Raw genomic sequence first — 18,314 nt, 5'->3', positions numbered from 1 at the left:
TATACTTGTTTGTTTGTTTGTTTTTATTTTAACCTTTACCTCAGTACAGTTCTTTTAAAGCAATAATATTTTGATGTTATTCAGAAAATGTCGTCCGATAAGATTTATAGTTAAAATTTTACAAGAAACCAGATAAAAGAGTGACGAAAGATACCAAAGGGACAGTCAAACTCAGAAATCTAAAATAAACTGACAACGCCATGGCTAAAATGAAAAAGACAAACAGACAAACAATATTACACATGACACCAACATAGAAAACTGAGGAATAAACAACACGAACTAATCATTGCCACAAACATTGATAAAACTTTAAAACAACATGAATCAAGACCAATGAATTAAAAACACAACTTGATGTTGCTGTATATAACCAAAAATTTGTATGGTAAGATTTTGCCATAACTATCCTTGATAACAAAGAAATAACACGACGGGTGAGGTATACGGTGCAGGAAATGCTTACTCTTCCGGAGTACCTGATTTCACTCCCGGTTTTTAGTGGAGTTCGTGTTGTTTCTTATTTATTATTTATAATTGTTGATGTAAATGTCCTTTGGTTTTGTGAGTCTTTGTTTATTCCTTGGTTTTGATTGTTATTGTCTTACATTTTGGTTCAACTAAATTATAAACATTTACTATCCAGATATGACGATAACTGACGTTCGAAAAATGCCAACAAAGGAGGTTTCTACAATTCCAGATGTTTCAATCGCACATACAGGATCTGGGCCATCATCGAAAGCAGAAAGAGAAAAACTAAAAAACGATCTAACATTGGAAATAAATCCTTTCGACGAGACATCAGATGGAGGCTGGGGATGGTTCATTGTGGTCAGCAGTATGATAATCCATTTTATTGTTGGTTTGTATTTAAATTTAACGATATTATACCCTAGAGCAAAAAAAGTATATTCGTTAACTGTAATGTGGGTAATTTATTTAAACAATTTGTTTAACATTTGACAACATTTTATTTGCATAAAATATAGAAATATTTATTGTATATGATTGACAACTTTTTGAAAAAAATGTAAAAGTATACGAAGTAAATAGAATCATATTCAAAACAGTGTAGCTGTGGCCATTGATTGACAACCTTAAATTATCCCATTGACCGGGGCAGATTATGTGAACGTTTGTCTGTAACAACCGCTGCCCACTATGTACTTGTTAAAGGCACTTAAATTGTGGGGTCACAAAAGGTTCTCAACACCTAAATAAAGAAATTAGAAAAACTAATCAGGAATAACACGATGTTTTGATTTATATCAATAATATAAATCAAAACATAAAGTTATTCCTGATTAATTTTTCGAACTATTTTAATATTAAAGGCGTTAAGAACCTTTGGTGACCCCACAGTTTAAATTCTATAATAAGTAAGTAGTGAGCAGTTTTCGTTACAGACACACATTCACCTAATCTGCGCTAGTCAATGGGATAATTTAAGGTTGTCAATCAATGGCCACAGCTACACTGTTTTGAATATGATTCTACCAATATTCATACTTTTCATCATTTATTTTTATTCCAGCTGGTTTAAACAGGGCAGCAGGAATATTATACTTGCGGTTTGAAGAGAAATTCAACAAACCTGCTTCAATCACAGCTTGGGTTACTTCATTGTCAGTCAGTTTGACTTTGGCAGGAGGCAAGTACTTCACAAATACTTTAAGAATTATGTCTTCATGCATAGCTTTTATTCCTTTTCCAGGTTTGGCTATACTTTTTTTTTTCGTTTATATATGCTTACCAAACATAAAGAGGGAAGATGCCAAAGGAACAATCAAAATTTATAAATTGAAGAAAAATAACTTCCGATCAATAAACGAAAAGAAAAATGCAAGCCAATAAAAAATAAAGTCTACCAAACGCTTCCCAAAAAACTTAAGCGGATGTAATGTCAGGTGGGTCGGAAAGGCCAACACATCCTGCTTGGAGAGTATCGCAACTATAAAAACTCGCAATCCTATATCTGATACATATATCTATATGCATGTTTCGCATTTGTGTCCATACTTTAAAAAATGTCAATGGTAGTTGGACGCAATAGTTTCTGGATAATGAAAGTGATGAGTTGTATCTGATCATTTTCTTTTGCAGGTCCTGTTGCATCTGTATTATGTAACAGATTTTCCTACAGATGGGTTGTTGTAGCAGGTGGTATTGTTTTAGCTGTATCCATGGTGATATCGGCACTCTCTCCAAACTTGTACGTTTTGTTTGTCAGCTATGGGGTTATTGGAGGTATCATGTATAATAAATTATTTTAATTATACGATAGAGAACACACTCATATTTTTTTTTAATTTTTACTATCATGTATAAATCTCAAAAGAAGTTTTTTGGGTACCCCATGCCCAACCATGAAATTAAGAGAATTTGAAAAAAAAAATTTAATCCATTATTTTGACATTGTCACGGGAAGCACGTGCAGTCACTGCGGTTGTATTATATACAGATATTTTCATATTAAATGTAATACTGGGGTGCCTTTCGTTTGTTGTACGTAAGTCGATCTTTTATTTCCCAATTAAATCCTACACTCACGACAGCACGTACAATGTACTTCTTGAGACACCACCTAAACGATAGAAAGATAAAGGAAAGTTTTAATGAAATTCGTAATTGCATGGTTATACATATATCATATAAAGAGGCAAAAGATACCAAAGTGACATTATTTTTTAAACTTGTGAGTTTGAATGTCACAAACTCACAAGTTTAAAAAATAATTCTTTCGTGTCATGCTCTTACTCCTTTTAACATGGGTAGGCATTGTCTTTGTTTATATCTTAGCGAGGTGTTAAATGTTCACAAATATAATGCCGACACATGTTAAAATGAGAATAGAGCATGACATGATAGAATTATTTCGGTTCTAACAGGACAATTTTGAACAATTGTACTTTGAATCGGACCTATAGTACACACTCGAAACGCATCCATTTTGATTTAATGAACAAAACACATAAAACAAGAATGTGTCCCAAGTACACGGATGCCCCATCCGCACTATCATTTTCTATGTTCAGTGGACCGTGAAAACGGGGTAAAAACTCTAATTTGGCATTAAAATTAGATGGATCATATCATAGAGAACATGTGTACTAAGTTTCAAATTGATTGGACTTAAACTTCATCAAAAACTACCTCGACCAAAAACTTTAACCTGAAGCGGGACAGACGGACAGACGGACAGACGAACAGACGAACGAACGAATGGAAGAACGAACAGACGGACGCACAGGCCAGATAACATAATGTCCATAAATGGGGCATACAATCCAACAGTTTGACGATTAAAAAAAATTCACAGTCACATTTCACTTACTTTTAGAATGATTTTATTTAATTTCCAAGCGAGCAACACCAACACAAATGTCCATGTTGATCTCCGACTTTGTTCAAAATTCAACTGACGTTGCAATTCTAATTGTGACTAGCTTCAATCACGCGCAGCCCATGTTTTATTGCAATAAGAACATGTATTTGTATCCAAAGCCAAAGAAGAACGTCAAATTAGAAAAGAAAATAAACTGACATAGCCATGGCCAAAAAAGAAAATAACAAAAAGTACACTAAACACAACACAGAAAACCATATACTGGGCTTCATATTTGACACCCAGTAAACCAACTCGTGATGACGTCCGTAAAATTTAAGAAGGGATCATTTCCAACTTCGAATGCTTCGTTTTGTAATTTTGTAGTGCTGTAAAATGGTTGATCGCACATTTTTGTCGAAAGCGTGTCATACAAAATGTGTTTCGGTGGTCAACGCTTTTACTCCCCGATAAAATACCAGAAAGAAGCATTAAACTCTAGCTTAAATGAAATATGAATTGCATGCATGGTAAATAGTATAGATTAAATTTTTTGAAGATTTTTAGAGATACTACAAATTCATGAAGTTGGAAAAGTATAAAGAAAAAAATCGAATGAGGTTAAAACAAATAATTCAGACGATCTATATTAAACGCAGTGTTTTACTTTTTTCAGGTATCGGTAAGACTTTGGCTTACGGACCGGGTGTGGTTATCGTAGGTATGTATTTCAGTAGAAGACGCGGCATAGCAGTTGGTCTGGGTACTTCCGGTGTGGCACTAGGTGCCTTTGCTGTGCCAACTTTGGTTGAGTTCTCATTTTCAGAATACGGATATTTTGGAGCTTTTATAATCATGACAGGAATTGCTTTACAGTTGGTTGTGTGTGGATTTCTATTGCGCCCATTATCATTACACAAACAGATTACGGAATATGATAGAAGGTTTGTCTATTATATTTATACCATTTATAAAAACAACTTCAACCAAGTCACGTGTTAATGTTAAAGAATAATTTACGTACAAGTCATATTTACAATTTGACATATTCGAGTACTCTCAGATCTGGACTCTGTGTCTTTTGTGTTTTTGCTAGTTTTATTTTTTATAGTTTGTTCTTATGTTGTAGATGTCCCAAGTAAGTAATAGACAAATCATAATAACAAACGTATATTGAAGGAATAACACGAACTCTCATCATTGTAAATATAACGGAATTTGATGAGACTGTCATCAAAGTGAGAGGGTTAGCGCTATAAAACCAGGTTTAATCCACCATTTTCAACATTTGAAAATGCCTGTACCAAGTCAGGAATATGACAGTTCTTGTCCATTTGTTTTTTATGCGTTTTGTTATTTGATTTAGCCATGTGATTATGGACTTTCCGAATTGATTTTCCTCTGAGTTCAGTATTTTTGTGATTTTACATTTTTCTCATAGGAGAAAGCGCTGGAGCGTCGACAGGGCCGTTGTCTACTGCTATGAACGAATCACCTGCTATGCGAATTCACAATCAGTCAAAATGTCAAAATCGGGAAAAAAGACACAAAAAGTCAAAACTAACGACAAAAGTTAACCAAGTTAAATGTATTGATTATATGTGACATATTTTTTATTGGTTATATTGATTGATTGGTATTTGCTCTACGCCGCATGAGCGCAAAAAAGGCTGTATCGCTTCGAGAGCTTATTCTATTCGAAGATATATTACTTATAACGTCTGCACGTGCGATTGAAATGAAATCGGGTAATATCAATTATTTTTATTTTGTAGAAAACTACAAATATTGAAGTGGAATGAGGATAATAAAAGTCTCGTATGTTTGGCTAAGTCACAAGAACATTCTCAACCGTTACCAACGGATACAGTACACAGACCTAGTAAAATAATTGTTAAGGATAGTAACCGTTTTGCTAAAGCCAGTCTGAAAGTCGATGAGAAAAATAAAGAAACAAAACAAAATGGAAAGTTTTGTGACTTTTCTCTCTTAAGAAATAATCGTTTCAGTAGTTTATGCGCAGCAGTTGTGCTTTTTAACGTTTCTTACCAGTCCAGCATGATATTTCTTCCCGCACTTTCAGTAAAATTGGGAATCGATGAGTTTGAATCGTTTCCGGTTGTAGTTGTCGGTATTTGTGACGGCCTTGGGAGAATCATATCAGGATTTCTGTTTGACCGCAAGTGCATAAAGCCTATAAGATGCTATATTTACAATGCAGCGCTATTCTGTTTGGGAGTTACGACAATGTTTATCCCGTTGGTTCGAAATACCACACAATTCGGTATAGTATGTGCTATACTTGGATTGTTCCTTGGAAACGGTGTATCTCAGCAGTCAGTTGTTATTGTTGATATCCTAGGAGAAGAAAACTTATCTTGTGGTTTTGGAATACTAATACTGTTTCAAGGAATAGGAACATTTATAGGTCCTCCTTTGTCTGGTACGTATATACAAGGCAAGGTTATAGGTAAAATAAATAGCTTCAAATAAACAGCTGATAACAAGGAAACAATCAAATTCAAATATCAAAGTAATGATGGAAACAACATTAATAACTATATTCAAATCTCCTTCAATAAAAAGGCCGACAACTAGTATAACAACAACAACAACAACAATAACAATACACCTCTCACCCTCAATAACAAGGCCATCGACACCCACATTAATGTAACAAGTATATGCACACGAAACAGTCGTTCCATCTTTTAAAGAATGAAGTTTTGAAAGCTACAAAATATGAAGCATTGTGAGCGTAAATATCCCAAAAGGACTTGGAATGACACAACCATATTGATGAATTTCGTCTGTGGGAGTTTCACTCTTTGGTTTAAGTTTGATTACTAGAAGTAGAATAATTATACTACTTCTTTTACTTTTAATTACAGTATTGTGTAATATTAACAAATGTTCTTTAGAGTAATAGTTAAAATAATCTTCATTTTCTTCATCCATCTAAATGTATGTCCCTTTTGGTACCTTATCATCCTGAATTTATGCAGGAAACAAACTTATTTTAATTTCATAATTTTCAAATTTATAATTTTTTCCATACGTTACCATGAAACCTAAACTACACTCAACTTTCTCTTTGTAGGTTTACTAAAGGATATAAATGGATCGTACGATTATGCCTTTTATTTAGGTGGTGTATGTGCTATCTTTGGTGCAGCTATTTTTATGGGAGCCAATATAGTGCATTATGAATTAGAGAAAAATATGTACACTATAGATTCAAAAGACCAGTTGAAAAAACAAACACGCTTTTAATTGTCATAAAAAAAAGATCTTTAAGAAATTGGAAGAAGAAAATTGAAATGTTTCTAATGTATTTATTATTTATTGAAAATATCCATTGTTACTTTTTAATTCAAGGAGTAAAAGATCATACACAAGTCTTTTCTTTTGTGTTTATATTTTTAAATTCTTGGGATTCATGTCGTTTTTGGATTTGTTTTTTTTTTTTTTTTTGGGGGGGGGGTCGAGGTGTTGAGTTGCTACATATTACTTACAAATACTTACGTGCTTTGCTACAGAAACTTCCAGAACCATTTTGCAAAATGTAAGAAAACATGGACTTACATCATTTTACAAAGTGGTGAGTGGTCTGAAGTTATATCTGTAATTCATGCTGAGTAAATCACCGATGGAATATTCATAAACACATTTCTTACATAATTTCAGCCTTACATTGTGCAATTTCATTTTTGAGTTTTATGTGGCATTACATGTACACAAAAAGGATAGACGTGTCATATCTGCAGCTATTAACTGGATTTCGATAAAACTTTCATAGAACCCGTTTTACATAATATAATGGCTATTGTGCACTCCTTTTATCCGCATGTTTTGTGGTATTTCATAAAGCAAATGTTGGCTTGTCATATCGATGTACCAAATGGGAGTGGACGAAGGTTTATATTTGTGACCTCTATTCAGTTTCCAGTTATTTTTGCGACGTTAGTATCGCTATAAACTTCCTTTTTTTCTGTTTCATGTAAATTAATAACTCCTTGTACATATGTACTCGTTCTCCGAGAAATGCAAGTACGTCGGTATTTCGAAATGTATTATTTCAACTTTATAATACACAAATGAATACTTTTTTTTTTATTTTTGATAAAAAAAAAACACTTAAAAATAAGCGATTTCATAAATTTGTAATTTAAAACTTTATTCAAAAGTGACACTGATCTATTGTATCATTAAATATCAGTGTTGTCAAATCGTACACTTTTGCATAACCGGTTACTCGGATAATCGTTCGACCGATTAACCGGTTAACCGGTATAGTTTAAATTGGGGTTTGAAAGCATTATTATTAGTACCCTACATAAAGATTTAAGATGTGGTATGAGTGTCAATTTGACAACCTTTCATCCAAGTCATAAATTTACGCTTTTAGAATTAAATATTGTCCTTTGGCATTATAAGGCTTGTCTTTGAGGATTCCTTGCGAAGTTTGACTTTTAATAATCAAATACACCGTATCAACTCAGTCGGAAACCCGGTTGAAATAGATCAAAAGAATACAAACTCTTTGTTAGAGAAGGCGATAAATGTGTACAGTATTGTTTACTATAGTGACAAAAATTTTAAAAGTTAATAGAAACAAACAAAATTACAATTTTCTTCTCAATTACGAGGTGTTTTATTTTAAAAACACCATTTGCATAGGTTTTCAATTTATCTAGTACATAGTTAAGCAGAACAATTAGATTTCAAGTCGACGACATGGGTATCTTTCAAGTTGGATGAAGAAAATGCATAACCTCCCGATTTTTTTGAAAAAATTACCACGAACGGAAAACATACCAATCTATTAGTTCAAAAATTTTCGTGTCTGCCCTTCCATTATATGACTCAAGAAAAAATTCTAAAAAATGGGTAACAATTGTATCGAAAAGAGAAAATCGAGTGCACCTTTTTATGTTAGGGCGTGTTTGAGTTGAATATTTTGTCTTGATATCGTACAAAGTAAGATTATTTCATACATCGTCTCGCTTCAGATTCTATTATTTTTATATATCAAAGCTACAAATTGACATTATAACACAAACAAATAACAGTACTAAAGATGAAATATATGGGTCAAGTGAAATACCTATCTAATGAGTCACAAAAACAGAGAAGGTGTGTTCGAATAGCTATTTTTTTACTGAAAGTACTTGACGACAGTCTTTCAAGTTGGATGATGAAAATGCATATCTTTGAAAAAATATATTTTTTTGTGTGTGAAAACTAGGGTTTATAGTCTTTATACACTTAAACAAATCTAGTCTGCCCTTCCACGAAATTTTTAATTAGAATTTTTTTAAATGTTTATGAATTTTCGAAAATTCCACCTGACAACCGATCAGACAAGAGTTTTAAGTTGAATCTATGCAAACAATATCATTAACTGATGCTCATTAGCTAGTTGATACATTTGTCTTTTAAAATACAACTGACATATAAGGATCGTAATGGTGCAATGTGGATAAATTTATCGATTCCATGAGCAAAATTGGTAGCGCGTCATCCCTACAATGGCTTCCATTTCTACGATTGTGAAAATGAACTGGCGTAATGGGGAGATAATTCTGACGAAGTAGAATCCTGACTGAACTATTAAAGCGTCTGTACCAACTTCAGATTGAAAAATAAAAAAAAAAACTTCTTGATATCGTACAATTGAATAAGTCTGAAACCGATTATTCTTTCCTTTTCTCTTGTTGTCTCCGATAATAATTAGGAGTGTTTCAATTTGAAATGATTAATTATAAAAAAGAAGATGAAGTATGATTGCCAATGAGACAATTCTCCACAACAGACCAAAATGACACAGAAATTAACAACTATAAGTCACCGTACGACCTTTTGCTTTGCTTTGTTTGCTTGTTTCTTTAAGCATGTTACTCGTACTATCACGTATACATTGAGTACATTTACATTGGTTTGCATTTCACAATTTTTGAGTTAGCACTTCGTTTAAAGTAAGACTAAGCCTTGCACGACGGAGACTGCACATTTAGATGTAGGTCTACACAATATTAGATCAAAAACGAACTAATGAAGTAAATCGTAAAATTTAATCGCATTACTGATTTAAAGTTACTGTTAAAAAAACATGTATAATAATTATGTTTAAGATCCTGCCCCGAGCTGAGAGACAAGTTCTAATTCATTTTATGTTTTTTGGATTAACAATAGCAATCAATATACTGGACAATTGATCTGTCTAACGACGACAAATTCATTTGTAAATAAAACATAACTTTTTAATGATTTCAAAACAAATTTATATCGAATCTACCAATATTGAAAAAAGTCCTGTTAACCGTTTAGCGATTTTGGTATTCGGTATTCGGTCGTTCGACCGGTTAACCGGTTAACCGTTGACAACACTATTAAATATCCATAAACAAATTAAAATAAGATTTAACCTAGAAAACATTTCGGTTAAATGGTGAACAAATTTAATATTTGGTATTCGGGTGTTTATTTATCATTGTTGTCTCTTATAGTAATGTTGCATACTATTCTAAACTTTCCTCTATATCATAACGATGGTCAAGTGTATAAAAAAAATATAAACTTAATGCAATTGAAAGCTAAAAGGTCACAACTTGCTATTACGAGTATTGAAAAAGAAAATGGTATGGCTTGCACCAAGATTAATTAGACAAGAAAGTGAATATCTACACACTGGCTGGTGATTGTAAGGTTTACAACAGTTTTATGTTCCAGGTTCTATGTTTTGATGCGATTGGACATCTAAAGGCCTTCACAAGAGCCACCATAAGTATTTTATTTCACAGTTGAATCACACGCATATAAAGCTTTGTTTTTAAAACTCTTCATTTGTAATATATAACTTTAACACTAAACAAGGATGTTAAATTAACCGAATTAACAACTGACAACATTACAAGTAGATTAAAACATAATTAAATATACATTGCTATATGTGTACAGTTATGAGTTTTCATGATCCCAAGGCTATCGATACTGTAAATTTGTGTTTTGGGAAATAAACAAGGTCATGCGATTCTCAGACTGTTAGTGTGAATCATTTTGCTGCACTTTTTTCAAGAGATAAAATAAAATAAAGCAATGCAATTCTACCTTTTGTCGTTTTGAAAAATATTAGTTTGTATAAAATAAATCACATAAATTGTTCATTTGAACGAAAATTTTACTAGTGGTAAATAAATTGCATTCCTGCATTAAATTTTCTATAACACGCTGAAATTTCCAGTAATAGGAAATTTTACCCAGTTTCTATAGTTTGTTTTTTCTTCAAGAAATTAAATGTTGAACACCACTGATTCCGGTAATCTATGGAAAATGCATTGCAAATATCTTGTTATAAACTTAATATATTATAGATTTACATGTGATTCAAATTGAATTGTCTCCCCTTTACTAGAAAATAAAATCAACTGATAAAAAATTGTTAATCACAAATGTACGGAAGCCGGTAAGTGTTTTATTTTCAGTCGTTTCAACGAATCAAAATAAAACTGCACTAATCGGCTTCCGTACATATGCAGTAGATGTGTGTCAGGTAGGTTTGTTTAACTTTTTTCGCGGAGAGTTTTTGCAATATTGCATCTATATGAATTACCAAGTATTATAGGTGTCAGTGTATGTAAATATGCTATCTTTAATAAGTTAGAGACATAGAGACAGTTGCTTGTTGAGATAGACTCATCTCAATTTCCAATTACTAACTATTGATTCTAATTCATTATGTAAGAAATAGAGTATATAACTCTATATGAAAATGGATTTATAATGCTAATTTGCTTTTAATGAACAATATTGGCGTATTATCCATGACAATTATGTTCGAAAAGAAATTGAGATGACGATATAGAAAACACATGATGGCTTTCTAAAGCTATTACCTCCCTGTCCTGACTGTGAGACATAATGGATCTTGTAATTCATATCGTCAACAAGAAAATAAACGACACTGACATCAAATACTCTTAAAATAATATACACAAACAAGGATAACAGGAAAGGCAATTAAAACTGACAATACAACAGATCCAATTTACCACAAGCATACGACTCTGCAAAATAGAAGAACAAATATTACCTCAACGAACAACTTGGTACAGGCTCACAATAATGTATGATAATCGTAATTGTTACGCTAGCATAACCCTCTCCTTTTGCATATGTCGAACATACGTTGTAAATGAAGCACACAATAAATCTCCTGTATATTCCAGCGACAATCAGAAAGACTACTTACTTATTCAGGGAAGAAAAGATGGCACACACAAGTTAGGGTCTAAATGTGCTTGTTCATAAATCAGGCACTTGGTATTCTCTTTTGAATTGTTTAGCATTTTGTCAAGTCGGGGGTTTTTAAGGCTCATCGTTAAATGTCGTATTGTTGTTTACAGCTAAGCGTCAATTGATCTCTTGACTGGTGGATATTCATACCAATTCATTCCTGATATGTGAAAATGTTATACAATTTAAACGAAAAAAACGATGAATTTGACAGAAAACATCCAACGTCACGACAACAACTGAATGATAGACTTCTCACCTGGGACAGGCACATAAAAAATGTGACGGAGTCAGTTAACATGACTGTGAGCAATCGACCCTCTCCAAATTAGGCTATCGACAATGATGTAAATGTACACTTAAGTACATGCTGGATTATAAAGACACTTAAGACTTGTAAAACTTTTGGTATTAATAAAATTCACAATAAACAATATATAATCATTTCCTTCTTATAAATCCTGAAATCCGGGAATAATGAAGTAAATGTTAAAAACAACGAAAATGCGTTTGGATGTGGTAGGAAATATTGTTGTGTTGTTTATTTTAAACAATCGCTTTGCTTCTGGACATGGTAAGTCATTAAAAAAAAACATTACGCGTTCGTAATCTCTGTGAAGATTTTGAAATATTGTTATTTGTTTTTACTTGTGTAAAAATAGTTTGTTGTTGATATTTTTTTTTTGCTATATACAAAGCATACTAGACATATAAATGTATACATTATTTATAAATATATTTTAAATCTCTAAAACCAGTCGTAAAATTCATAACCACCAAGGGTGGCAGGGGAATCGACATATGGTCACTTGGTCTTCTTCCGACAGGCAGTAAAACGCTTGCCAAAGTTGGATGTCCGTTTGGCTGTGCGGGATGTATCAAGTACACAGCCACGTCCGGTCAGAATGAGGACGTTTAATCTGATGCCTCGTGTAAAGAGAGTGTTACGCTCTTATTCTTAACAATTTGAGAACCCATGCAACAATTCTTTGAGGGTCCGTAGGTGGCCTGTTGCAAGGCAAAATATCTGTCCCTATCTAATATACCCTCATTTTTCTGTTGCAGTTCAAATTTTCCCGACCATCATACGAGATCTACCTATTGAATTTAATCTTAATTTGTACTCGTCCTAAACATGCATGAAATATTTGACACTGGACGTTAAGCAACCAACAATCAATCAATCAATCAATCAATAAATTCCATAAAACTAGACATTTATGATTTTGGGGTAGTTGCCGTTTAAGACGCCATATATCACACGTGGTTAAATTGTTACTCGGTGTCTTCATCACAGGCACTTGTCTCAGAAAAAAAATTCCTATATATATACCTTAATATAGGGGGAAAAAATTCTGAGACAAGTGCCTGTGGTCTTCATAATAAATATTTGGAAACTACAAATCTGAAAAAAGTAACACAATATTTCATGTCCAGTACGTCCAGTGATTGATCGTATAAAAATAATAAGGTGAGATCCGTAAGATAAGAAAAACATTCTTTTCAACGACTTTTGTCAAATCGAAACAAAACAAAATACCACAAGTACTGCTTATACTGCTTCAGATAGATATGCATTTGGTTTTCATTACCACTATACCATTGTTTTACTGATTACATTTCCATTTTAAGATTTGTACTAAAACAAACATCGCTTCATACATTTTATAGTACATCCCTAAAAAATTTGCTCAATGTTTTCCATACTTCAATGCTTACTTTTAAATATAATTTCCGGTACATTTTTTATTTCACTTCCAGATGCATCATATGCCATTATATGTGAAGACAGCACATCAGCCTTAGCATGTAACGTGAATCACACGATTCACATAGTGTCGGCCATGTTTGGTAGATCAATGCTATCAGTGTGCTCGGACAATGAAACAGAACTTTGTCAGACACCAGATGCACTTCATATAGTACAAGCGTTATGTGAGGGAAAACTCCAGTGTCGTATACCTGCAATCAAAGCCTTATTTGGAGATTCGTGTGGAAACATAACGAGCTACGTCGAAGTATCCTACAAATGTCAATTTATAAAAAATAGTAAGTACCAGTTGTGAACTTTCAGTCTGATTTTAAGGGGGTGTTGTACAAAATTCAAGGCATGTAAATAAGTATACTGTTCTTATAAGGTTAGAAAACAAACTTCTCATAGGTAGTACAAGAAATAAAAGTTTTGGCCCAAAAATCAAATTTATTTCAAAACTGTCTTGTATGAAGAATAAAAGGTTCAAAAAATGTGTTTTGCTTTAGAAATACTGATTGCAGACATGCAATAAATTAAAAGATACAGATAAAAGCCAAACAAAAAAATAAGAAAGCAACGGGTAATGACAAAATTGTAAATGAATATACCAAAAAAGTCAATGGGTGATACTGATTTTAAACTAAGAGATTGGAACTAGAAAAATTTGAAAATTAAGACTCTTAATGTATCAAGAGTCGTGCAGAGAAATAGTTTTAAAGTTTTTTTCTGAGGAGTCAAAAAACATAGTCTATTCCCATCATCACTACAACCACGTCAAGCACAAAACTTGTATTCTATATCCTTTGCTGTGAATTCAATGTTTATAAAAAATAAAAAGTAGAATAGGGTGGTGTATTACTTTTGTAGGACTGTGTTTGTTTCTTTGTTTTCCTTGTTGATATATTTGTTTGTTTTTATAATTATTAATAGTGTAACGCAATGTTGACTGGTGTACCCTTATTTTTTACGTTTTTGTTCACACATTGCTATCAATATAATGGAGTTGTATGCAACTGTAGTACACAAGAGAAGGGTTTAGCTAGCTATAATACCAGGTTAAATTCACAATATGTAAAAGACTGTACCAAGGCAGGAATATGGCAGCTGTTTTTTATTCGTTTGATGTGTTTGAGCTTTTGATTTTGCCATGTGCTTAGGGACTTACCGTTTAGAATTTTCTTCGGAGATCGGTATGTTTGTTGTTTTACTGTTCATGAGCATAAAGGCTAAAGGGACAGCACAGTTATCGACTTAAAAAAATATTTCCTCTTTTAAATAGAATTTATATCAATAAAAAAAACAATTGAAATTGACAATTGTGGAGCAATGAAAACGACTAATTCCAGTTCTTTAAAGAATTATACATAATAGAATGAAATTCAAAACAGTGTGGCTGTGGCCATTGATTGACACATTAAATTCATCCTTTGACTGGGACAATTTACGTGAACGTTTGTCTGTAACGACCACTGTTCACGACGTACCTACAAGAGACATTTAAACTGTGGGGTCACCAAAGGTTTCTTAACGCCTTTAATTATAAAATAATTCGAAAAATTAATCAGGAATAACCATTATGTTTTGATTTATATAATTGATATAAATCAAAACATCGTGTTATTTCTGATCAATTTTTCTAATTACTTTATTAAGGTGTTGAGAACCTTTGGTGGCCCCATAGTATAAGTGTCTTTAAAAAGTACATAGTGAGCAGTGGTCGTTACATACAAACGTTCACCTAAATTGTCCCAGTCAATGGATGAATTTAATGTGTCAATCAATGGCCACAGCCACACTGTTTTGAATTTCATTCTAATACTAAAAGTTCACTGCAAGTTTATCGAATCATTGACATTTAAAATTATGATATATAAAAGTACATGCATCTTTATGATTTTTAACTTTTTTTTACAGATACGGTCTCAGATTTTATCTTAACAAACAACAAAGCTGTAACTATAGGTTCTTCAAATAATTGTAAGTAACTTAAACACAATACAATTGCATGTCCTTCTTCTACACGGGTTTGTGTATGCTGATAATTGCTATATCCAAGGTTTTGGACGTGTGTATTATAACGAAACAAAGCTGAGGATTCCAAGACAATTTTCAAAACAGAAAGTATAATGAAATAATGTCAGAACAATATAAATCAGGTGTGCACACACATAAGTGTTTCTAGTAGTTTGATTATAATGTTGTTCTGTTTCTTTTCCCGCCTTTTTCGCTACTTGTGTTTTTAAAAGCAAAATATGTCTTAGAACCATTATTTAATTCAGTAGCTGCGTTATAAGTACCAATGTAAAGTAATTCAACCTTTGGAATGTTTTACTCAAAACAAATCACAAACAATGATCAGTACAGAATTTATAAACAAAATGCTATATATTGTTTTTTTTTTTTTTTTTGTTTCAGTGGTTATAGCCGTCGGTATCCTTGCAACTCTCTTCACTGTAGCAACACTAACTCTTGCGATGATTGGAATTAAAGTGTAAGTATACAAACATATATCAATCATTTGTGTTTTACAAATTAAATGAAAGTTGTTAAAGAAATTAAATGCATTTTGTTTATTGTTTTCAAAATGAGTTTCATTTGTAGCGTTTTTTGTCGTTCCGTGTGGTGTAATGTAAATAAGCAAAGAAAAATAATTTAGTTATTTTTAAACAAAGATACCTACCATCATTTGTTGAATTGCCATTTAATATTTCTCATTTTAACAGTATTTTTATGTAAGTTTTTTTTTATGCTAAATTGATTTATAGTTATAATTCTTTGTCATTGGAAAAAAAGATAAATACTGTTGAAAGTCAAGACCAAAGAATATTTATTTCAATAATGTTATATTATTTTGTCTATTTACAGTTGGAAGAGGTAAGTCGGATAAAAATTCGCTAATCGCGTTCATACACTCTTCATTTTTCTATTCGAATTGATTCGTATTATCCAATTCGCATTAGAAATGCGTTTTTGTTATTACGAATTAAAAGTTAACGTTCGGACAGTAAAGCGAATTTAACGCGCATTGCAATTCGAATGCGAACTAAACTAATTCGAATTAGTTAATGCGAATTGAATTCGAATTACGTCTGAATGTTGCATTACATTCAGTAATTTTAAATATCAACATATAGATAAAATACTAGATAAATTAAATTGATATACTAGTAGTTCGTAATATTAAGAAATTCAGCACAACCAACTTTAAGATTATCCGCCAGTTCAAGACAATTTGATAAATTATAAGTAATTCAATCAAACTATTGTTCTTATTGTTTAGCATGGCTAAAATTGAGGATGGGAAATGGGGAGTGTGCAGTTAAAGAGACAACAACCCGACCAAAGAACATAAAATAGCCGAAGGCCAACATTGAACCTTCAACACAGCGAAAAAACGCACCCGGAGCCAGGCTTCAGCTAGATCCTTAACAAAAATGTGTACTAGTTCAGTAAAAATGGACGTCATACTAAACCCCAAAACATATAAATGAACTAAAATTAAAAATCATACAAGATTAACAAAGGTCAGAGGCTCCTGACTTGGGACAGGCGCAAAAATGTGGCGGGGTCAACCCTCCCCTTTACCTCTAGCCAATGTAGAAAAAAACATCAATACGCACAGTAAATCTCTGTTTAAATGAATATCAAAAATACAAGAGCCCCTGGTTGCCAATTATATACTAACTCAAAAATGATGTCTTTCATTTTATTTTATTTACAAAAATGTTTTTATAAAGAAAATGATCTCTCGTTGAATATTTAAGATAACCATGTATGTTTGTCCTAAGATAAATGTTAATCAAAAAGACATGACATGTCGCTTCATCTCTAATTTTTCTTTTATGAATATGTAATTCTGTAAACCTTTTTTCATACATGTAATACCAATCTATTTTAATAAAGTAAAACCAGTATATAAAAATAAACATTTTATTAATCACTAGTATCGCAAAATGACGTATGATTTTTTTTAATCACTTAGTAACATTTAATCGATTCATGATTTAGGTTTTTTATGTAGCTAGTGATTATTTTTTTTTTCAGATGGCGAGGGCGGATTGACTACACCCGTACTGATGATGACCATAATAACGACTTGGATTGGTCACTTTACGGAAATGACCATATTCAAAATGATCAGTTTTCATCAGACTTTCATAGCCCAATTTTTACTGGACGATTATCCGAACAAACAGTTGTACCAGATCTTATCTTTCGCTCGGATAGTGTTTCTTAATAAGAGACCATTTCATCATTTGTGTTGCGTGAGCCATTTCTGATGATATTTGATATAAATGCTATATGGTATTTGTTCTGCTCATTGTTCATGGCCTTTCGGTTATCTGTTGCCATTTGGTGTTAACACATCTTTGAGGTTTATTTATTCAAATGAACTTGACCACAATTAATTCAATAATTATAATAAAAAAAGTCACTTTTGTGGTTATAACTGAATCAATTTATTTGAGATCCTTTACTGCAAGCAATGATAGTTTTTGCTGATCGCACGAGAAGAGACAGACACCTTAATACTTTGTATCAACACTGTCTGTACTACATGTAAATAGCATTGTACAGATAAAAGAAATCAAACCATTTCGTGGTCTTTGGTTAGCATATGACAAGTAAAGGCAACAGTCGTATACCGCTGTTCGAAACTCATAAATTGATTGAGAAAAAAACAAAGCCGGGTTGCAAACTAAAACTGAGGGAAACACATCAAAGAGATTTATGAACTTTCAGCATGACATGTAAAGAGACACCCAGCCAGTTAACAAAATATGTTTTACTGAAAATTTTGTTAACTGGCTCAATTTAAATCGACAGTGTTTGTTAGAATTCAGTGAATCGATTCTAATTAAAAATCGTCAGACAGTTTGATTCCAAAGAAAAAAATATACTTCCAAAATTAAAGTCTCTGCTCCTCTTCAATACATA

General features: G+C 32.3%; 1 protein-coding gene and 1 long non-coding RNA gene across 2 annotated transcripts; both read left to right on the top strand.

Annotated features, from left to right (window-relative positions):
• Positions 1-2,110: 2,110 nt before the first annotated feature.
• Positions 2,111-6,724, top strand: LOC143047003 (monocarboxylate transporter 14-like). Its single transcript, XM_076220009.1, has 4 exons — positions 2,111-2,250; positions 4,005-4,272; positions 5,104-5,771; positions 6,429-6,724. Exons 1-4 carry the CDS (start codon positions 2,187-2,189, stop codon positions 6,599-6,601), a joined length of 1,173 nt encoding a protein of 390 aa, XP_076076124.1. The 5' UTR covers positions 2,111-2,186; the 3' UTR covers positions 6,602-6,724.
• A 5,347-nt stretch (positions 6,725-12,071) lies between these two features.
• LOC143047002 (uncharacterized) lies at positions 12,072-17,831 on the top strand. Its single transcript, XR_012969356.1, has 5 exons — positions 12,072-12,197; positions 13,385-13,672; positions 15,291-15,353; positions 15,792-15,867; positions 17,421-17,831. It is a non-coding gene; the product is annotated as an uncharacterized LOC143047002 (long non-coding RNA).
• Positions 17,832-18,314: the final 483 nt, after the last annotated feature.

Source organism: Mytilus galloprovincialis, chromosome 9 (assembly GCF_965363235.1).
Source record: "Mytilus galloprovincialis chromosome 9, xbMytGall1.hap1.1, whole genome shotgun sequence".
NCBI lineage: Eukaryota > Metazoa > Mollusca > Bivalvia > Mytilida > Mytilidae > Mytilus > Mytilus galloprovincialis.
This window is presented reverse-complemented; position numbering and strand designations above follow the sequence as displayed.